Source organism: Diadema setosum, chromosome 4 (genome assembly GCF_964275005.1).
Source record: "Diadema setosum chromosome 4, eeDiaSeto1, whole genome shotgun sequence".
Taxonomy (NCBI): Eukaryota; Metazoa; Echinodermata; class Echinoidea; order Diadematoida; family Diadematidae; genus Diadema; species Diadema setosum.
In genome coordinates, this window is record NC_092688.1 from 15,538,412 (window position 1) to 15,562,824 (window position 24,413).

The window sequence follows — 24,413 nt, forward strand, 5'->3', positions numbered from 1 at the left end:
TTTGCAACTTTGTTCATCACTATGTCACAGATTTCACAGAACTAAAAGTTGATGAACATCTTCAAGGAAACAGTGATCTCATAGGTTTAACCTTGTTGGGAAAGGCATCTTTTCTTTTCTCTTTTTTTTTTTCTGTTGTCTCCAATGAGGATATACAGGGAGCAACTTGAAATGTTATTCAATACATTGGTTTGTGAACATGGATTGTTTTCATCTGCAGTGGTTAAGTAGAAAGCATGGAATATATTTCAAAGCATGTGCTTTCAGAATATTTAAATTCTTACAAGTTACACAAACATATAAGTGGGGAACTTGGCTTGCATTTGGTACATGTAAACATTTTCACAGAAATCTGATGTATCTACAGATCTTAAGCAACCCCCTTTCCTTGATTGCTATCAGAGTGATACGTTTTTGCATGTTTTTACATATCACGCATGAATGCAGTTGTGCTCAAGATATGTGTGCTTGTGACTGACTGAATGCATGACTATTATGGTATGGTTGTTTATACTGCAGTGTCATCACAATTAACGATGAATAGCACAATGAACTAGAAGCTACATGCAGAGAAACAAAAAATATCAGTATAAAGTGTATGAGCAAGGAATTAGTGTACAATGTACTAGCCAGGCTCAAAAATATAATCTTTGTACCAGTATTCCCAGTCAAATACCATTGAGTACCTACATAAAACTTTTCCTGAAATACTACATGTATAACATTTTCCAGTTAAATTGTTTTTTCTTTCCTTTTCTTTTTATTTTATTTTCTACAACCTTGGCATACAGGACATACATGTAATAGTAATAATAAACAAGACAGATGTACATATTTTTTCTTGGCATACATGATTGATAAGATTGTTTCATTCTGCAATTTGCTGTGCAGAATTTTTAGGTCCAGAGAAAATACACTGTTAATGTAAACATCTGTATTCGCATACGGACATTCATGTACATTTTATTGTAACAAAGGCGGATTTCACCTTGCTTGTTGTAGCATTAAGATCTTACGCCCATTCTGTATTTTGTTCAGGACACAGTGTATTTTAATGTAATATGTGGATGCACCATGGAGTTCACTATCCAAAATCACCCACACTCGGTACAAAGACACAATACTTGTTCATTCATTCATTCCTTTCATTCAATCTGGTTTCATTCATTTATTAGGCAAAATAAAGTTTATTCAAAAATATTTCCATGACATGCAAGAGGTTGAAATATATATAAATATTAGGAAAAAACAGCCAAATTGCAAATGAGTCAATTAATGATGTGTCAAACAAATAAAAAACAGCAACCCAATACTATTTCAGTACATGTACCAAAATCAGAGATAACAAAAATCACTAAAACAAAAACTGTTTCATATTACTATCACTATCGAATCTGAATACCAGCAAATGGAATTTGATAAAAATGAATTGACATGATGTGGGGGGAAATGTGCTGAAATTGAAGCAAATGATGAGATTATTCGACCAAATCAAAGACATATTGTTGAAAAGAATTTTGATTTATGTATGAAATTACAAGTATAATGAAGAAAATCAAATCAAATAAACATACATTGTACATATATACCAAAATAGAGACAATTAAAACCCATAAGGAAAAGACGCTGATTACAAATTACTAATAATAACAAATCTGAATATACATAATCAAGCAAAAAAAAAGTACAGAAAATTCAGCTCTGATATACAGGGCTATATGAGGAATGGAAGTATGCTGAATCTGTGAATAAGGCTGTAAAATCATGTCTAACACCAACACCTCTCAGGCAATATCCTATCTGTGCAGCAGGTAACACATAATGCATCAGATCAGAAATCGAAATCGCTTACCAGCACCTGCCCCCCCCCCCCCCAAAAAAAAAAAATACTTAATGATGATATAGTTTCATAATCTATATATACACAAGTTATTAAAATTCATACACACACACACATAATGAAATACACTGCTTCACAACGGTTGAATTGGTATTCTGGAAGGAATTTGTTCAATACTCGCGTGATAACCCACGTGTATAAATTGCACAGACGCTACTCTGCAAAGACTACGAAACTCTCTGTAACGACTAAAAGGATACAGCACCTTTGGCAGGCGCTACCTATTATGAGTAAAATAATTGTTATACATGTTTTGATGTACAATACAAGTGTATTTCACTTTTCTTTCTTTGAATTCTTTCTTTTCCGTCCGTCTCCGCTCAGTGATCGCTGTCTATCTGTTCACACGCAACATAAAAAGCTATACATTGCATTATGAGACTAATCAAGTGTGATGAGTAGATAGGGCAAAATACAGGCCCTTCAATGGAACTTCCATCTAAATAATGAAGGGTCATACCTTTGTATGTACGTGCGGGCGGAAGCACTTATGTTGACCACAGACTGCAGTCGAATTGCATTACTAGTAGTTGACAAGGGAGGTGCGAGAGTCCCCCTCCCACCTCCCCGAGTTGACAAATCAAATACTAAGCAACTAACACGTACTTTGTAACATGCTTTCGAGAAAATTATTTACACCAACATAGCTTTAATACAGGAATGCTAAATATCTGTGCTGTAAACCTCAAGTTTTTTCAATGAAGCAAGTTTCATTAAAGTGATATAACTATGCCCTACATTGTATGTATGAGTAACAACATTAATTTTTTACATATGTTAAAGTTAAAGGCGTTTGACCTTACGTTTTGTTATATTAACCCTAATACTCCCCGTAATTTGGAAGAGAATGATCATTAGTCCACGCTCGACATGTAAGTGAAAAGGAATGTGTATAATTAAATCAATTAATGATGCATGCAGTCAAGGTCTCACAAAAATCACGTGCCTACTTTTCACGTAACACTGCATGGAGTCGCCGCGAACTTTGTCAGAAGTCTACACGATGCTCTCCATAGTACAGGCGTCATTTTGTTCCGAATTTGAGCAAAGATGGACATACTACATGTACAAAGGAAATGTTAAAATTTGCCTCTGATCGCATGAACTTCTAGCCATTCGTGGGGGCATAATTCTTATGCCATCGTGCGATCGCCGATGGAGTTTCTCAGGATCCGGCAGCAACTTTGCAAACGGCGGTAAAATCTTTGGCAAGCCCCAAAATACACTGTAGCCCGAGTATCTTTACAAGGTTATTTTGATAAATACGATTTATTTGAACAAAAAGCAACAAAAAACGTAAAGTCCGAGTTTAATTAAGGCCATGCACCTACATCGTACGCTCAAGTGAGCAGAGACGTCACACGGCACCGTGCGAACACTCCGAAAAGACGTTCAAATTCCGTCTTGTGGGACCGTGAAAATGACCGGAGGACCGTGCACTCGTTCCCTGGCGCGTTTTTCCTGCGACGATGTCTTGCCCATCTGTAGTACAATGTATAACTTACACATGTATATCGTATTTTTGTATATTCAGAACGTCATCAACTCTGCCCTATGACGGAAAGGTAGCGTAACGTTTTGGAACAACTTATTTGAGCAAGGGCCCCGTTGACCAGTGCTGCGATCCTTGGGATGTGTGAAAGCCTACTTAATGACTTTGCAATATACGGCGGATAATGATGATGCTATTTTTTTTTTTTTTTTCAGTTGATCACACGTGTGGCAGGAATGGAATAATGGCAATGTGCAGACTGGCTGGCTGTAATTTATGCTGCTTGGCTCTTTTGACCAAGATAACGATGTCTGAAAATGACAACTAAAATATCCCCGTCGTTCAGTAACTCAGGGTCTTCTATACTACATCCTCTGCAGTAGCTAGGTCCCCAAGCAATGTACAGGCAAACGTGATAATGTGTCAGCTCAAAAGCATTGAACACTTTCACAATAAGCAGTACATAACATACTTAGTGATAGTACCCTGTATATGAAATTCGATATCATTTCCCGAGTTGTATCTTTCATATAAACGGCATTACATTTTTGCTTTATCTCAAGCTTTGCATACTCGCATTAAATACATGTACGTAGAAAACCTGATCCCTAAGCAATGCACAGGTAAACTTGATAATGAGTTGGCTCAAAAGTAATTGACACTTTCACAACAATGATGTACATGATACACATGTACAATTCCTTATCATAAGCCGAGTAACATCTTTGGCAACTACCAAAATGAGGATTTTTTTTTTTTTTCAGCTCAATTTTCGGCATATAAGATTTGCTGTAAGGATTTAGGAAACTGATAAGAGGAGCTGCAGCATACACAGTGTATAGAGGCACTTTAGATTGAAATAAACTCCTCTTCATTGCCGTCTTTGTTTGACAGTGTGAGCTGGTCATATTGTAAATGCATTCAAAATACCGGTGCTGAAATCCCATTTTATCATACAGCTTGGAATGCCATGCTGAACAGCTCAAGCGTAAAGCCGGATAGCCGTACAGCTGCTGTAATATCAAGGACATTATTTTGCCCTTTCTCTTGAAGCTGAGGTAATAGATTCACCATAATACCTCTGATGCGTTACACTTAAACAAATTCTTAGCGTTAGTACGTATTAAATGAAGCTGAAAAAAAAAATACTTCGTAGTTTCTTTTGCAATGCCCGACAGAGTACATAATTGTCAGGTTTGCACAATCATGTTAATATCTCGATTGTCACTATTCAGCATATAATTTATACATGTACAAGAATACCAACTGACTACCAGCTGAGTTTCAGCAGCTTTTTTCTTCCTCTATATGCCAGCAGAGTTGAAAGACGTACTTTTCTCTACAATTGCACTCGTACAGAGTGTAACCCTGAACGTCAGTTTAAAGACATCACGTAATGTCCATTAAGTATCAACTTCAAGTAGGATACCGAATGCTGTACACCTTGAGACTCTATCGGATGATATAGGCACTAAATTAGTATTGCAAATCCTATAACATAGTATGATATCAAGTTAAACTGTTAATACTCGCATTATAGTGCTTATCTTTTTCAGAACCATCATCAAGTCACTCGGAAGCGAAAAGCATCACCGATGTAAAATTATGTCGCAGAATGACCTGTAGGGACTTGCTAACATCTAGCTGTACTCCGAATGATGAATGACACATCCACATGAAACTTACGGAAGAACATGATTTCAATAGAATATTTTTGCGTATTTGGGCAAAAAAAAAAATGGAAGTAAATCCGAAAGAGGCAGTAAAAATCAACTACTCCCAGAGGACTTTATCATTTGTGTGGAAGCCCCATACTCCTCACCCATTGAGATATAGACGGCTAGTCGACCAATGGAGATCAAGACTGTCTAAAAACTAGATGATATGAAAATAACAGGACAATTATGTCTGAAACATCTATAATTTTGCGTTGTATACAGACCAAATGCATAATGAAATGCTTACTGTAGGTTGAATACAAGGGATATGTTTCTGAGGTACAGTATATGGAAAAGATTCTGCTACTCCCGTCATTTCATGAAAGTGTACTATTTGTGAGTGTGAGTGTGTAAAGACTATCATGTTAAAACACTGATTGTGCACTCACACATAAGCAATAAGACACATTTACGTGTGGTACGCCGAGGGTCTCTACTTGTCAAAAAAGAAATTGCTACAATGTGAAGCTAACTGCAAAAGTGCTCAACTGATTTATTGAATGTTATATGTTATGCTTGGCTATCTCATGTGTCTTTCGAAAGTAATGGCTCGCTTTCTGGGGATTCTTCACCTCTGCAGCAACACATCAATCTTGACAGCAGTCTTGGGCCGTACGTCGATCTGCTCCCTGCACTCTCTTCTACAGCTTCACTTACATTCTCTTCATCGGTTGTACTTGGTCCTTGAACCTGTGTGTTTGAAGATCCCAAATTTGAATCTTTGACGGGAATGTTTCCTTCGTCTCTCTCATTATTTCCAGCGGAGTAAACTCGTTCGCAGCTTTCTGTGCCAATATCTTCTCCAGACAGACTCGATGGGCAGGCATCATTGTCTGCGTTTCCATTTTCCTCAAAACATACAGAATGCGCCACCAATTTGGCTGTGTTGGCATCATTTTCCACCTCAGTTCGTTCAGAGACCCCCTCCGCACCTGTCGATGTTTCGACATCCGCATTTGGTATCCCATCTACCAGGGAATTATTTCCATTCAAATGATCTGCTCTTGTGACATCAATTTCCTCTTCCAAGCAAGGCATGTGCGGCTTCTCTGCACTCCCAACTAAAGCTTCAATCACAAGTTTCACAGTTTCAGGTGTCACTTCAGTTTGGTTTGCATCATCGTCGATGCCATTCATCGTACCCAACTCTCTCACGGACCCGTTTTTACCACCGTTCATGGCATTTGGTTCAGTGACCCCCTGTGTATCGCACTCCACTTCCGTGTCGTCGCCTACCTCTTCCCCAGGTATCACCTCTGTGCGGATCCTATCATCCCAACGTTCATCTCCCTCTTCATCATCCATTCCGTCTTCTAAGTTCTTGTCATCCGCTGCATCATCGCTCGCAGGATGCTGTTCGTCACAAACCCCTCCGCCGGCGGGTTCGCTGGGTTCCCCTTTCTCGGTCGATTTATCCACGTCAGACTCGGTTGGATGTTCGGAACTTGTATTGTGAGTCCTCTCTTCTACTTTGGTTTTACCTAGGTATGATAGTAAAACATAATGTATGTTGAATGCGGGGAATTAATGGATTTCTGTTTTTTAATGAAAAAGTCTCATGGGAGTGAAATGTGTTTAGAAATTCTACATGAAATGACAGTAACTGGATAAGCGAATATCTACCCAGGTACAATTTGATCTTCTTTACATCCATAAGAATTATCAAACACGTGAAACTTTGGTATATGTTTCTGTCGGCAACACTTTTTTTTTTTTCAAATCTAAATGAATTGCTTGATATTTTGTTTTGATTTGCTTTGGCTTGTTTTTCTCACAGAACGAACAAGACATGTGACTTTTAATGAATACTATATATGCCTTGAAGGGAGTTGCTTCGAATTTTGTTCTAAATATAATTTGCAGCAAAATATCCCGAGAATGGCCGTGAGTGACACTATACTATAGTGAGTAGTTCTCATTATAGGACTGGTAATGATAAATTATCAGATATGACATTCGATATGACATTAAAAGTTTTACGAAACAATGACATTGAACCCAACTACAATTCACGTATTAGATATGTTGATAATAATCATCAGTTCACAACATTCCAATATAAGGGCTTATGTTCTGGAACGACGATTACACAAACTACATATTGTGACCCTCAATTGTCACTATTTAATGATTTAATCATCCCTACGTTCATCTTCCTCTTCATCGTCCATCCCGTCCTCTGTGTTCTTGTCATCCGCTGCATCATCGCTCGCAGGATGCTGTTCGTCACAAACCCTTCCCCCGGCGGGTTCGCTGGGTTCCCCTGTCTCGGTCGATTGATCCGCGTCAGACTCGGTTGGATGTTCAGAACTTGTATTCTGAGTCCTCTCTTCTACCTTGGTTTTGCCTGGGTATGATAATAAAACACGATGTACGATGTATGCAGCAAATTTAGTGGAAAACGTTTTGTGTTTAGTTTTGATTTGATTTTTTTTTTTTTTCATTTCTTAACGAAAAGTCTCATGGAACTAGCTGTGTAAACAAGCTCTACATGTATTGACAGTAAGGGGATAAGCGAAAATCAACCCAGGTAGTTTGATCTTCTTTACATCCCTAATTTTATCAAACATGGGAAACTTTGTCACGTGTATCTGCAGATAACACGAGGCTTTTTTTTTTGGAACGAATTGTTTGATATTTGGTTTTGAATTGTTTTGTTTCGTTTTTCTCACAGAACGAACAAGACATGTCATTTTTCATGAATACTATACGCCGCGAAGGGAGTTACTTCGAATTTCGTTCCGAGTATGATTTGCAGCAAAATGTCCTGGGAATGGTCGTGAGTGACAATTAACTAGTGAGTACTAAAAGTAGTTCTCATTATAGGGCTGGTATTAGTATCAGATATGGCATTCGATATGACAATAAGAGTTTTACGAAGCAGTAACATTGATCACAACTACAACTTATAGATTAGATAAGTTGATCATCAATCACTCTAATACTGTGGATATAAAATAAAAATCTTTTTACATGATATTATAATGAGGACCTATGTTCTGGAACGACGGTTAAAAAACTGCAAATCCTTACCCTCAAAGGTCACTATTTAATGATTTAACACAACACTGCAAATGACTTAATATGAAATAATTATGCAATATTATATTCTGAATGAACCATTTTTGCGCAGGGCAAAGGTAGTAGGCTTATGAGGTGATTTAAATCGGCTCATTAAATTTGCATACTGTATGAAATTGGCAGTGGTGATTTGTAATATGCATGACAAATAAAAAAAGATCGTAAAATAGGCTAGAAATCTAGGATCCAAACCGTAGGACACACTCTACACAGTGCTTTTTTAAAATGGCATTGTGCTCGTACACTGCTGAAGAGGTGGGTGTTTGCAACTACACAACCGTGCTCAAGCAATCTCTCTGTTTAGCTTGTTAACCATGGCAAACTATGTGCAGAATGTCGGTGGCACATAATGTAATACATAGAATGAGTGGTCATTACTGGGATAATTAACATATAAGAGCAGGTGTACACTGATTAGATTCGTTTGTACCCTCAAGTGCACTCGTCATTTGACATGCGGAAAACTCGTTTCCTCACACGTAACGTTGTAGTGTAGTGTGTGATAACGCCACTTGCCAGTTTTGTGCAAATTCATACGACTGTAATTTTCAGCGCGAATGTGGGAATTTAAGATACATCTATGCGATTCGAGTAGTCACCTTTTGCTTTTGATGCATTTCCTGCAGACGCCATGACCTTGCGAATCATGTCTATCGCTTCCGACCCTGTCATGTCATGTGACCGATACCATCTCCACAGCATCTGCACATTGGCGTCCTTTCTGACAAGTGGATGACTGTACTGTATGTGTCGAAGTGTAATCTCGGGGAGGCCCAACTGCTTGCCGATGTCCCAGAAAGATTGTGGGTCGATTTGCCGAGCCAGATTAACCAGTACATCGTGACCGATATCACCGCTGATAAAAGAAACCAAATTGATCCTGATTTTATTTCTTCCCTTGGCGCTTGCCAAAACGCAGTCGTCAAAAATTAGGCATAGATTATCCTGTCCTGTAAAGCATCTAATAGTTCTTACCCGACCTCCATCCCCCTCCCCATATCTGTACCTCTTGTATCAAAATAATGCAGTGCACTTCCATCATTACAAACAGTCTATATTTTTTTAATAATGTAGAAATTTTAAAAATCAAAATAAGATATTTTTGTTTTTAACGTTTTAGCTAGTTCTGGAGATAGAAAGGCCCGAATTCACGCAGGTGGTACTATTGAAACCATGGTTTAAACTATGGAAAGTTTGTACGGAGCGCCAATTGTCGCATGGCCTACTTCGTTACGAATTATCATTTCGTTACGAAATAGGCCATGCGACACTTGGCGCTCCATACAAATTGCTCATGGTTTAAACCATGGTTTCAATTGTACCACCTTTGTAAATTCGGGCCAATGTATTTATAAATTTATGTAGGCACTATATACTTTATACTACAGTTTGTATTTGTATCATGCAGACACGAGTGTCCTGTTGCATTGCAGTACATTTTATGTACATATTTAGTGCGCTATAGAAAGGTATTATTGTTATGCCATTACAGAGTCAAACATGCAGTATTTGACAGAGTTGATGAAAATAAATTTGATATACTCACTGAATAGGGTCAACATTGACACCTCCAACAGCAATTTGTGTTCATAGAGGGAAAAGAGAAATGTGGAATATTAATTGGAGTAGAAACTCGTCAAAAATGTTTTGCTGCTTGAATATTTATACAACATTATGAAAGAAATTAACTTTAAACACTTGTACTCATAAATTATGTCAAAGATTGTCATCCTTTCTTCGCTTTTGGTGATCAATATGAGTGGGTGTATGCAAAAAGTACCTTATAATGTCATTAATATAGCATAAACATTTGCTGTACAATATAACATAAAACAACACGCAGGCTTATGACATTCATTATAATTATATTGTTACCTACATACGCCTATACGAGCAACACACATTTATGACATCACTGGGAATTCTTCGGATGATTTATCTGTCATTATTGTTAATGTGTAGCAACAATGTGTAATAATCCTCGACAACCAAGCCGTGTGTTATCGATGCAGAGTTTGGTACGGAACGTCTCCCGTTCCCCATTAAATGTATTTATATACTTTACTTTATCATTTTTGCTGACTTTCGCCATCTCGCTTTGATCATTTTAAAGGACAAGTTCACCTTCATAAACATAAGGATTGAGAAAATGCAACAATATTAGTAGAACACATCAGTGAAAGTTTGAGGAAAATTGGACAATCGATGCAAAAGTTAAGAATTTTTTAAATTTTTGTGTTGGAACCGCTGGATGAAGAGACTACTACAGCTTGTGAGTCATATGCATACAACAGTATAAAGAAAATGTAAAAGAAAATTCAACATATTTTCACTTTTTTCGCATAATAAAAGAGCACTTGACTTGCCTCTTTCTAAAGGCAGGGGGAATGATATTACCCATAACATTTGTCGGTAACGAGTCAGGGGAATGTGTACTTTTTTCAAAAGATGGCATTTTGTGAAATTCTCTTTATATTTTCCTTATATTGTTGTACGCATGTGACATCTAAGTTATTCATACACTGCAGTAGTCTTCTCATCCAGCGGGTACTGCACAAAAACTTCAAAAATTCATAACTTTTGAAGGGATTGTCTGATTTTCCTCAAACTTTCAATGATGTGTTCTACTAATATTGCTACATTCTCTCAATCCTTATGTTTATGAAGGTGAACTTGTCCTTTAAATAAACTTACAACCATGAAGAAGAAAAAAATACCGGTAAGCCGTAATGCATTACCTTCTATACTTATTTCGGCCTTCTCCTTAAGAGAGTTGATGACTTTGACAAGAGTCTCGTACGGATTCGGGCCATTGTATTCTCTCCTCCACCTCAAGAGAACGTCGAGATTGGCTTCTTCGCGATTTCTGAGTCTCCGGTACTCTATGCTGTCCAGCTGAGGGATGGTGAGCCCAAGAGCCACACCCACATTGTAGTAATCATCTATGTCTATTTCCGCAGCCAGTTCGACGATTTTGATGTAATCTGGTGTATCTTCACAGACACTTTCGCAAGGTTCTCTGAAGCGTAAAAGCATAACAGTTGCGCGCCACATGATGACTTGAAGAGTTGGATTTCATAAAGATGTGAATAAAGCCGTTTATAGCATGGATTTTGTCAAGTTATGGGATTTATTGTCACAATAAGTATTGTGAAAAGAAGAAGACCAAAGCAAATAAACAAACACGCATGACAGGTCGGATGTCACTGTATTGTGTGAAAAGAACAATCACAGGTTTTACTTTTTGCGAATGTGAAACAATTTACATGTTGGCCGACTAATCTTGAAATTGTACAATACTACCATCCAGAGTGTGTTTACCTGCATTCTAAAATGACACACTTGCACTACGGAAATGTGACCCAAGAAACGACCAAAGAAGTAGTAGCCAATAGCCTATATTGCAAGCCTGACATTCGTATAAAATGTAGGAATCAGAAGATATGTTTAAACAGTATCGTCTTATATATGCACCAGAAGAAGATTATTATTCTCTTGTGTTCTTAATCTGCCCGTCAGTCGAAATTTGATAAGTGTATGAAAAAGCGTATCTAATTTCGTAACTGGAAACTTGTAGGTTTAGGACATGATTATTCTCGCACGTTATATAAAAAAAGAAGAACTAGTTTTATCACGTATTTTGCAATTCAACATTATGTATTTTGTATGAAAGTCTTATCCTACAGCCGTCAATAAGAATTGCGCGTTTCACTTTCGCGCTTGGACTGGTACGTTAATCATGCATGGATATAAATTTAAAATGATCCTATTGTAACTTATCCACATGGCAAAAATGTTATTTGGCTATCGATACACTATGCTTCCAATAACCTAATTTATAAAATAATACATGTTCAGTTCATAAATGACTATGTAGCAGGACTTTGGTAATCATACAACTGCTTGATTATGCTCAATAAATACTTGACAACATTTTGGGCAGAAATACTCACTTTTTTAACTGCGTGCCTTCAGTAGTGATAACCATCGGGGAGAAAAGATCAAACAAACAAACAAAAACAAAATATAAAGATGTGACAACTGATCGGTCTTAAAAAATGAAAATCAATGCAAACTGTAAATTTTGTACAGGTTAAAAAAATATCTAGTGGACGTATTATCTAATTAAACACACTCGTCTTCATTTGCATTGGTCTTCGTTGTAATCAAATCCAAATTTAAGACGATTTGCATGGGAAACGGTATTAGGAAACCAAGGGTTGCTTGACAACATCTTCTACCGATGGCTTCGTTGTGGAGGGGATGTTGGTCACATTTTGGTAGAGGTTTCTCGGAGCAAAACACTGACCTTTATAGCAGACAAGGAATGCAATCTCGTGTGAACTGCAGTTTTCCTGGCTAATCTTAAGGACGATCAGTTCAGAGTCCCGTTGTGACGGAGTGACGTTTATCGTTTCCACGTGTGTCGTGCTTTCAAAAAGAACGTGCGGTTCATGTTTCTGAAGAAACAGTAGTGTAGTAATAGCATAGTAATATATGTCTTTGCTTTTAGAGCAGCAAAGCGTACACGAAGTTATGCTCACTACAACGTAAGTTTACGATATTTACCGTCATCTATTTACAGACCATCAATACAGACTATACAGAATACATGCACACCACTCCCTTTGCTCCTTGATGATCATAAGATATATGCAGACAACCAGATTTGATAAGCAACGGTGTAATTGAAATTTTACATTCAATTGTAAATGAAAATATTTGTATTGTACTAACAATTGCGGCAATTAGAGGTTCACTGGATAATGACATGCTGTTATAATGCGGAGATGTTAAAAAACTGCCGTTCTAGACATGCGAAGCATGTTGATTGATCTGCCACAACAAAATGACGTCACGTCCGCTTCTCTCCTCACTCACTACTGAAACAAATGCCGTGTAATAAAAAACAGACCTTTCGCTTTCTATTCCCTTTTCTTATTTATTCCTTTTACTTCTGACGCGAGATTATGGTACTGTACTTTACACAAAACACATCCCACACTATATACCCACCGTTATGACCTTCTCGTTTTGATCTCCTTGTTTGCAAGATATGACCACATTTTCTGCATTCAGCTCCACTCCAAGTTTGAGGGGGCCGTGGGCTGCTCTGAAATGGTTCGCCTTTTCTTTTTCCTGCAAAGTAAAAAATACAATAGTTAGTAAAAAAAAAAAATAATAAATAAATAAATAAATAAATAAATAGTGGATAAGCCAGGTTACATACAAAAATGCAAACTAGAGGAGTTAATATATCTAGAGCCCAATGCCCACTGTTCGGCGACCTGGTGCGACAATTGGATGTCCACTGTCCACACTAAGCGACCTTACGATCTCAGGGTTCCCGGGAGATCGGATAAGATCGCTCTAGATCGCTGGGCGCAAATCTCACAGGGGGCATTGGGCTCTACTTTCATGTAACAAGCTGCAGTTCTAATCCTGGAATCGCAAATAGGCTACACCGTTACGACTGAAAGTTTAGCTATATAACAGAAAACAATGACTGCTGTAGTATTCACGTCATAACTTGATTAAATAGTCATGTGGGGATGTCACAGTCATGTCTCTCAAAGCAGATAGTCTTTACAAATTCTCAACTGTAGACTTTTTATCTGTCAAATCTTCCAAGAGGAGGGCTGTTATTTTGCAAGCATTTACGCAGCGGACAAAGATGTAAATCCTTCATGAATTAAATATATGTAGACTACTCCGGTTTTGAGAGCATCGAATGCAAACGCGACATGAGCGAACAGCTTTCTGCAACCACACTAAAACTTATGCACGGAGGACTTTGTAGCCAGTTCATTTGGTTGCGTGTGGTTACCTCTGCTCTCGATCTCTCGGTATCGTCGTGGAAATGGAGCCGTATTGTGTATTTCTTGTCACGTTCAAGGCTTTCCGGTTGCGGTATGTACGGCGTGCATACGAGCTGTTTCCGCGCCACGTCTTTCTTCAACCGTATAAGGATCCACCAGTCGGCACAGCAGTCGACAAATAGTTCAAAGTGGTGCTCATCAACCTTGCAGTAGGGCCGGGTCGAGGAATCGGTGGCCTCCCTGGATTGTATTGACCCATCTGGCGGCAACAAAGGCGTTATGTTTTTCGTGAATAGGTCGTAGAAGAAAATAGCAAATGAGGTCCAAACACAGAAAAAATTCCAACTACTTGCAAACAAATTTCCCACGAAACACTTTCAAGATTGCGCTTTGCCATGGCAGCACCTGCTTCATGACGTCAAACTGGTTTAAGGTACGACATATCCCTATCCTCTGTATTCAAGTTGTCAAAACAATGTAACCAATAAAATTTGATCAATGGTTTGTTTGATCAATGGTTTGTTTATTCAATGGTTTGTTTATTAGTTTGCTTGTTTGTTTGTTCAATTCAATCATAGTTTCATAGTTTATTTCCATTCAACGAAAATCAAGAAACATAGTACAAATTTCCAATCAACAGAAATCAAAACATAGTACAAAGTATACATGTCATGAAATGATATTGTTCGAGCATTTGCAAAAGATTCATGTAATATGAATACATGTATATAACAACATATGCTTATATACATATATGATATACAATAATACATATATACTTTGTGGACGTGCGAAAAATAAATTCGATTATGGAAAATAATCACCTAAAGCCTGACGTAAATTCTCATTGTGTACACACTTAATATATAAAGTGAAATCATTTGGGATTGTAGGTGGTCCACTTTTGAAGATGACATAAGATATTTCCATCTTTTCTGTGTAACACGAGATAAAATTTTGTGGGTGGCAATAAATCTACTACTTTATGTGTTGAACCTGATGTTACAAGTGGCTCGACACCGTCATGAAAGATTTAAAGGTCCATCATAAATATGTCTATCCCACATTGGTATGCTTATTTCTCCCCTTACACACACGTACTTTGATCCTATGTAATCACAAGTGCAATCTGATGGAGTAGGTCTACATAGCTGGTAAGAAAGGGGAAAGACGAAAAAGAAAACTTTGCAAAATTCAGTCTGTAATAGCTTAATTAAGTGAAAAGGTTTTTCAATCATTGTAAACATGAAGCAGTTTGTGTGTAAATGTGTATGGTATGGCCTGTGAGTGTTTACGAAAATGAAATGTGGAATCTTGATCGCACAAGTCCATCATCGGAGTGTGCTTCGCGAAGTGTCGCAGATTGCCAGGTTTGAAAATTTTTTTCAATCATCGGTATATTACTGTTTACACATGAATTAAAAGGTGAGAACGTGATGAGAGGGGATAATATATCGCTGCTTACCCTTGGGATTGTGAGAAATGATTATTGGCTTGACGTCTTCCGGACTGACTATTTCGGCCGAGTGAGGAAACCGAATCTTCACTGGCTGACTGAAGTGGACCGTCGAGGTGGAGTGCAGACGAATGACGCCGTAGCAAGCTACGGGTTCCTTGGGTTTGTATTCAGCTGGTGGGGAAGAGGGCGGCTCAACACTCAGCGAGACGGACGCGTTCTCCTCTTCGACTGCCCCAGCGGGGATGATGGCAGTCATGTCGTGATCTTCCAGGAATAGTGTTCCCCCGTCTCGCCCTATCGTACTCTCCAGTCTTCTACATAACGTCTTGGGGACTGACAAAATTCAATGAAAATGATGTCAGAATTGACCAACCCAAATATCACGTTCATGTCATGCACATTAAAGGACATCTACTTCAGGTACAAGAAAGAGCACGTGCGCGTTGAGTTTTCTATCAATTTTAATGTCGCCTTCCTAAATAGACATTTTGGAATCCGTTTCTCATGCATGTACTAAAAGTATGGTAGGAGAGGCAGGCTTAGATTTAGTCTAGCATATCAACGAATCCTATTCAGAGAGCTTGTGATGACTTTCATCGCACTTGTGTAGGATCAAAATAATGTACTGAAAGACATCCCTTATCAACGCTCGCGATTAGGATAAAACCGCTCAATACAAAGAGAGGAATGTTTCTCACAAGTCAATGACGAAGTGATGACAGATTATTTTGTTTCTTGTTTCTCATACCTCTGAAAGGTTCCAGCAGGGAGGTGGCTTCCCACCTCCCTGGTTCCAGGCAATCCTCTTTTTCACATTTTCCTTGCTCCAAAAATCTGTAAATAAAGACAGCACACACAAAATCACTCGAATATAGGTAAACAGAAACGCATATATAATACATTAAGCAAAAAAAAAAAGAGAGAAAGTAAACACTTTTGTACTCTCTAAAAAAAATCGAGTGAAAATTTTCACTTGTTTTAGAGTGAACACAAAAAAGAGTGAATTTAGAGTGAAATAGGAGTGAATTTGGAGTGAAAACGTTCATTTTCACTCGTTTTAGATTGACCTCAGGGATCACTCCCAAATCTTCGAGTGATCCCTGAGGTCACTCCAAAATGAGTGAAAATGAACATTTTCACTCCAAATTCACTCCAATTTCACTCTAAATTCATTCTTTTTTGTATTCACTCTTTTAAGAGTGAATATTTTCACTCGATTTTTTTTTTTTTAGAGAGTAGTCATAATTTTATTTTCATAGACACACCTAGATGGTTTTGATAAAAACCATAGTACAGTGTATTATAAACCATATTAACCCTATTCTAACTGGGCTATTTGAGACCAAGTTTTTACTGGGGGGGGGGGGGGTCAATTTGACCTCCCCCCTCCCCCCCCCCCCCCCCCCCTTAGATCTCGGCCGCTGATTGCGCGGTCGCCGCAAAATTTTGCCTGAACATAGAGCCGGATGTCAACTACAAGATTACATGGTCATACAATAGAAAAATATTGATTTTCTATTTTTAGTATATTAATTATGTAAATTTATGCATGAAATTCATATTTTCACCTGTAACTCTATTAAAAAGACTAAAGGATTGCTAAATTTTTGTTAAAGAATTCCTTAAGACACATTAAACAATTTCCTTGCAAAAAAACTGCACAATCAAAATCAATTTCTTTTGTTTTTTATTGTTTTGTAAATTTCTTATGTATTTTATTGTTTTGACCAAATTTTGTTGCAGGCACTTTTTCAAGCGTATCTACATTAGAAATGATTAATTTCAATGATTAAAAGTGGAAATAATCTAATTTATATAAATTTAACAAAAAAGTACAATTTGCATTCGATTTGCACACGATATCGTGAATTTGAGCTGTTTTTGGGTTGACATGCATATGCAAATTATTACGTAACTTCGGAACGGTGTACCCGGACGTCGCAAATTTGGTCTCAAAATATGCGGGAGACTTTAATGAAAAAAGTCATGAAATGACGCGGCGCCATCTTTTCACGTTACGGAATCGTGGCGCGAAATGTCAAGGGGGGTCAATTTGACCCTCCCAGTTAGAATAGGGTTAAAGGTATTAAATGTATAATTTGGTATCAACCTAGTAGGTTAATACAAAGGGAACATTTACGCATGATTAAAACATATCTGTTTTTATACTCCTAGGCAAATAAGTAAAAATTGCAAACATTACTGTCATTTGTCATTCATTTGAAAATGTCCTCCACGAAAATAATGATTATACATGACCAATTTCAGACAATGAGAGACATGACAGAAATAGCCAAAATAAGTTTTAGCCACGTATCTCCCTACAGCCTCGACAAAAACAAGTGGGACTCTAAAGGGACATAAAACTGTGAACTCAAACTTCAAATGCACTAGGGATAAAGTTACTAAGGTGATTAAATGGACAGAATTTCATTATTTTCATTCTTTTCATTTAAGAACTTAAGAATTCATAGCACAAATTAAAGGACCAAATATGGTTTTGAATTTCCCAATTTTAGATAATTCAAATGTCTTCTATCTTTCTTAATATTACTTCGTCTCTAAGGTCACTTGAATTTGGATTTTACAGAAAAGATTCTTCATTTTCCTCCATCATTTCAGTCACCATAGGCGTTCTTAATCTTTGGGCTAAATAAATACTAGAGACAAATTATAGAGATCTGACTTAGGTTTATATTTTTGCAAATTGATTCATGATCCTTCAGTGTCAAAATTGTTTTTTGTTCTCATTGTTGTAATGGAAGAACATTTGTGGAGGGAAAAGGTAAAGCAAATGCGTTAACTCGTGCGTAAATGTTCCCTTTTTATTGAGCTACCAGGTTTATACCCAATTATATAACCTTTCACCCTATCTTAACTGGGGGGGGTAGATTGACCCCTCTCCCCCACGACATTTTGCGCCATGATTCCACAATTCGCAAAGATTTTGCAGCGCCATTTCATGACTTTTTTTATTAAGTTCTTCCGCATATTTTGAGACCAAATTTGCGACGTCCGGGTACACTGTTTTGAAATTACGTAAAGTTTTGCAGAATATGCATGTCAACCCGAAAACAGCTCAAATTCGTGATATTGTGTGCAAATCCAATGCATTTTTTTTGTGTGTGTGTTAAATTGATATAAATTAGATTACAACTTTATTTCAACTTTTAATCATTGAAATTTATCAATTCTAATGTAGATTACCTTGAAAAAGTACCTGCAACGAATTTCGGCCAAAAAAAAAACAACAACAAAAGGTCGAAAAACAATAAAACACATAAGAAATAAACAAAACAATAAAAACAATATCCACCACGTGTATATCAGCATTTTTGAGTACCGCTGTGATATCAATTACAAAACAGGCAAATCAATAAAGCAAACGAACGCCTTGTTCATAGAAAATCTTAAAAATTGGAGGTTAGCGAAAGCATCAAAATATAATTATCTGATTATCAAGATGAAGACCCTGTGATAATGTGGATGAAACCTGATGCTAATACTAAAGGCCCGTTTACACCGAGTACGGTACGGGCAACAGCCGGGTTTTTGCCATGGTATACTTACACCAAAAGGAACCATGTTGGGTTCTGTTATAATATCACTTCCCCGCTAATAATTTCGTAACAAAATTAATCTTCTACGGGTGATTTTGTTGCTCGTCATTTGGACATAAGAATAACATTTTAGGTGATTTTGTACCGAATTACTGAATTACTGGTTTAAACAGAACAAGACATGGTTCCTTTTGGCGCACCATAGCAAAAACCCAGACCATTACCTGTACTGTACTCGGTGTAAACGAGTCCTTACTTCGACATTATCATCTGCCGGATGACCTCGTCTCCCGCATACTGGCAAGGAATGTTCCCCAGCTTGTCCTTCTCTAGGATATTCGCTCCGTTACTGCGTTTATGGTTGAGGAGTAGGTGGACGAGCGTCGCCCCCGGATGGATTTCTTCTTTGCCGTGCTCTTTCTTCAATTTCTCTGACACCTGAGTTTTGAAATAATCGAATGAAGGCTTCAGCAAAAATAATGTCGGAGGGTGATTCCAACATTCTATAAATACTTTACACAATGGTACAGGTGTATATACAATATTGAGGTCATCACGTTTGCTCTCATATTTGGTAGATACAAAAATTAGAGTATAGTTCAGTTTTGTCAACAATGAACCCTTGTTAACTAAGATCGTAGTTTATGCTGAGATAAAAATGTTGTCTTTTTGTGTCAACAATGAAGGAAACGTACCAGAGTGACGTCATTGTCAATGTGGCCAAGTCAGTTTAATCTGAAGTCGTCAGATTTCCCTTCAAGCTGAATTCCATTCCGTGCTCAAATCACCTCATTTTTTTCTTTTCAAATGATAAAAGTCATTCAATATTTCTCGAAACATGACTCTATGCATGATTTGACAGAAATTTTTACTTTACAAAAGAAAAACGTTTACATTCATGCCTGTAATGGTCTTCGTGCACGGTGAATTACCATTCCTTCAATCATCCGGTTCACTGAAGAATTTTGCTTGCAAGTTTGTTCGTTGTTCATTTTTGTTATAGTTTTGTCTGTGTCACCCGAACGACGATACCTTTTTTGTCTCTTCCGTGGCCGCCACGCCATTTTCCGGCCGGCTGCAAAGCTTGACCGCTGAATGAAGACAGCAGCTACCATCATGTGCCTTGACGTTCACGTCTGCATCATACTCTAGAAGAAGCTCCACGACCGACGTACACCCCTTCTTCACGGCCAGATGGAGAGGCGTATGTCCATCTTCATCGGGATGATTCACGAGGGTAGCAGTCTGTAGAGCACGAGCACACACACACACATACACACACACACACACACACACATACACACAAACCCACAAAACATATACGTTATCATGAATTGATAGAAATTCATGTAGTATATACATGTACATGCTCCAGTATTTGAGGATAATCTAATAGTATGGTTTTATACAGCATGTGAATTTATTTGATTCAAAATTATGCACTGTTCAGACATTCGCCTTCATCTTGCAGGCTTGTTATTTGTTTTATGAATTTTTAGACAAGCAAAACGTGTCCCTCCAGCTCCTTTACCTAAATGCAAGATTAAACAATATTATATATATATATATATATATATTCTAGGCCTGTACTACATACAACAAATATATATATATATATATTGTATAAAGCAAATTACACTTGTTTATCCTGTGATTTAGTTGGTATAAATTCTTTTTTGAAAATTCGGGCACAGCTGGTTTTATTAACTTTAGAATGAGTGATTGCATAATATTTTTCAGCTGCGAAGTTAAGGGAAAGACCAGGACAGATGTACATTGATGCCCATTACATTGTTAACAAGAATTGAGATAGGAAATTCAGATGATATACATGATAAATTGCATCATGTAACCATGTATATCACATGTATAATCATATCAGAAAGAAAGATGGAAGACTATTAATGTTCCCTTCCCGAACTAACCTCGATTTTGCTGATGCTGGCTGTGCATTTCAGAAGCAATCTTACGACTGCGTGATAGTTGCTCTGCGCAGCCATGTGTAAGGGAGTCTTTCCATCCTTTGCAGGGGCTGTAATATCAGCTCCCTGGCTTACGAGGTACTCGACAACCTGCACGTGACCTTTAGCAGAAGCATGGTGGAGCGCCTGTTGGCCAGTGTTGTCTTTTTCATCGAATTTAGCTTTCTTTTTTGAGATCAAATACTTCAACACTGCAAGACAGCCAACGCGTGAGGCCTCCACAATGCCGTACGATCTGTGCCGTAAGAGATACTGCACGACTTCGCGATGATCGCAATCAGATGCATGATACAAAGGAATCCATCCTTTGTCATCAGGTGCATCTACCAGAGACTCATCTTTCTCAACAAAGAACTTGACAGCTCGGATATTGCCGATACGCGAGGCAAGATGGATTGGTTCTAAGCCGGCAATTTTCTCCTCTCTAAATTCCGCCTCCTTCATTAGAAGGTATTCCACGACTTCAAGATGAGCATGCTCACTTGCATAGCATAGAGGCGCCTTGCCCTTTTTGTCTCGTTTCGTGAAGGTGCTCCCTTTATGAATCAGGTGAGTCACTATTTCTACATTCCCGCTCTGTGCGGCAAGGTGGATAGGCGTCATACCATTGCCTCTGACAGCGTTCACATGAGCACCCGCATCGGTGAGGCATCGTACGATAGGGAAGTGACCGTATTTTGACGCATAATGCAGTGGTCTGTCACCGCTCCCTGTGGGCTCACTCACCCCACTCCCCGCTTCGACGAGAAGCTTCACAATTTCCAGGTGTCCGTGCTTCAACGCGCAGTGAATGGCTCTGTATTTCTTGTAATTTTGTTGATTGACATTACATCCGACTGACAGAAGATATTTCACAATGGTTGTACTTCCGTGACGTGAAGCGAGCAGTAATGGCGTTGTTCCCTTGTCGTCACGCTCGCAAACTTCGCTGCCTCGGTTGATAAGACATTTGAAGACATCCAGTTGGTCACGTTCAGCAGCATAATGAATTGGTTTCCTTCCTTCACAATCGTCTGATTTTATGCCCAACTTGTCATCATAATTGTTTTCTCTGCACCAATCTAAAAGACACTCCACGACATGTTGGTGCCCTTTGCCAGCTGCCACATGAATGGCTTTCTGTCCTTTTTTAATACTTTTGTCTAAACTGGAGCCTTTATTCAAAAGATACTGCACGATGTCTAACTTGCCTTCCATAGATGCTAGATACAGTGGTGTAGCTCGTACGAAGTTCTCCTTATTAATATCATCAGTTATGCAAGCGTTAATGTCCGCACCACAGTCTATGAGAAGTTTCAGCATGCCTTGCTCACAGTAAAGTACAGCGATGTGAAGTGCTGATAACCCGTCTCTGGTTTTGACACTGACATCTGCGCCCGACGAATACAGACGCTGAACTTCATCAATGTCCCCTCTGTGTTGGGAAAAAGGGGGATTTGAAATTACGCATGGTAAATGCATTGTCAAGACAGGCTTGCAATACATTCTACCTAAACAGTGCTAAACGAGTTTTAGGTGACAAGAAACCAAAGTGTCAACATTATTTTGCCATAAAAGGATTCTCATTCCCCGAGTTGTAACGATGCAGCAATAACTACCATAAGAAAGATATAATAGGCTTTCTTGCCTTGATGAGATATTATTTCCGAGAAATTCATTCAGGGCGTTTGTTGATAACATTAATGCCATTGGAAATCTGTTTTGACTAAAATTTGGCATTCCCAACGGTTGTAAAAATCACTTCAAGAGCAATGGCATTATTGGTGACTGTATTTATAATGGCCTGTGGCAAGTGTGTCGGAAGAACAAATATTGGGTTCACCTCAACAAGTTTATAGTCACTTCTGTCCATACCGTTTGCTCTCACTAAAATATTTCGTAAGAAATATGAATTGGTATATAATACTTGTGACAAGGTGGTTTGCGATCTCAGGCAAACAAAGTTCCTTGGTAAAATTCATTATTCACTCAGTCGGGCGAGAAAACATGTAAATTGATATTTTCTTATAATATTTCGTACAGGTTTTCACATTTGGTCTTCTTTAACGAAATCTCGTTAAAAAAAGTGGGAACGAAGAAAAGCAAGCAGACAAAAAAAAAAAAAGAAAGAAAAAACGAAAAATGGCGAAAACCTATCACAACATAGAATCAAAAGAGGTTGATTACAATGGTAAATCAGTCCGGATGTTTCGTATTGATATTGCCATTAAGTTATTTGTGATTTCGATAAACACAAACTAAGACAGATTAAGGCGCATACAGTATTCATATTGTATATGTTTTATTATATCTTTAGAGTACGACACTACCTTTTTTTGGTATGGTGGCCCTTCGAACTACTATAAAGATTTTCAGTTCGAAATTTTGGTAGCCACGAAAAGAAATTTAGAAGCACGAATAATATGAAAATGATAGATTCAATTTGGATTTTACCTGCCGATCGGGCCACCAAAGAAAAAAATTGTGATCAATATTTTTTAGTGTCCCCGCACCACCAGGCCACGCTATATTATCGAGCCCTGATAATATAGATGATAATAGTGAAAACTTTAAGCAAAGAGAGTGGGTTTCAATCGGGATGATGATGCAACAGCATTTATATATAAGCTATTTATCTGTAGAAACATTCAAAGGCGTCCAGCTCCAACAAAGTGCCACACATCATTCACAAAGTTGCTGGAAAATATAAGTCTTCAGTTCAGATTTGAAGGTATTGAGGCTGTTGCAATTCCGAAGCTGGACTGGGAGAAAGTTCCACAGACGTGGCGCAACAGAAGAGAAGGCTCTATCCCCATGCATTTTTAGGCGGGTATTGGGAACATGGAGAGGGATTCGAACCCGAGACCTCCGGATCACTATTTATCATTCATTTTCTGGTCAGTTTTCCCTTTCTTCGTTTCAATCAATCAATTAATCAATATATATAAATAAATAAATAAATATATATATATATATATATATATACATTCATACAAAACAGCATATGTGGAGTGTGCAACCCACCTTTTTATGGTTTTGTGAAATCGGGAATATCCATCGTCGCCTAACTGATTGACGTCATCGTCTATCCTCGGAAAACTTTCCGCTTCGGCCATGATAAGTCAGTGAGCTGTGAATCTATCAAAGAGCAAAAACATTCTGAATGTAAACCACTCAGATTGCGACAGGGTGTGTCGCATGTCGAATGGCAATTATATCTGCATATACCAGAGGCTATATAGCCTCATAGGGATGGTTCTATTCACCACCCTGTTTTGACAAAAATGTATACTCTGCAGATGACTGAGTGAGAAATAATTGATATCGTGCATATTGTAGCCGAAGAGTAAAATCATAATATTCCAACCAAAGAAAATTTAAAATCATTTAAATTTATTCTATAAACTTTGGCTTCGTTTGCAT

General features: G+C 38.0%; 1 protein-coding gene across 1 annotated transcript; it reads right to left on the minus strand.

The window, feature by feature from the left end:
* Positions 1-4,582: 4,582 nt before the first annotated feature.
* LOC140227648 (uncharacterized) lies at positions 4,583-24,106 on the minus strand. The gene is made up of 15 exons (XM_072308066.1): positions 24,015-24,106; positions 20,955-22,425; positions 20,062-20,274; positions 19,286-19,467; positions 16,218-16,303; positions 15,476-15,802; positions 14,019-14,269; positions 13,208-13,330; positions 12,501-12,651; positions 12,145-12,160; positions 10,930-11,210; positions 9,738-9,759; positions 8,791-9,047; positions 5,694-6,591; positions 4,583-4,634 (listed from the first exon to the last, which is right to left on the minus strand). The coding sequence occupies exons 1-15, from the start codon at positions 24,104-24,106 to the stop codon at positions 4,583-4,585; spliced, it is 4,422 nt and encodes a 1,473-aa protein (XP_072164167.1).
* Positions 24,107-24,413: the final 307 nt, after the last annotated feature.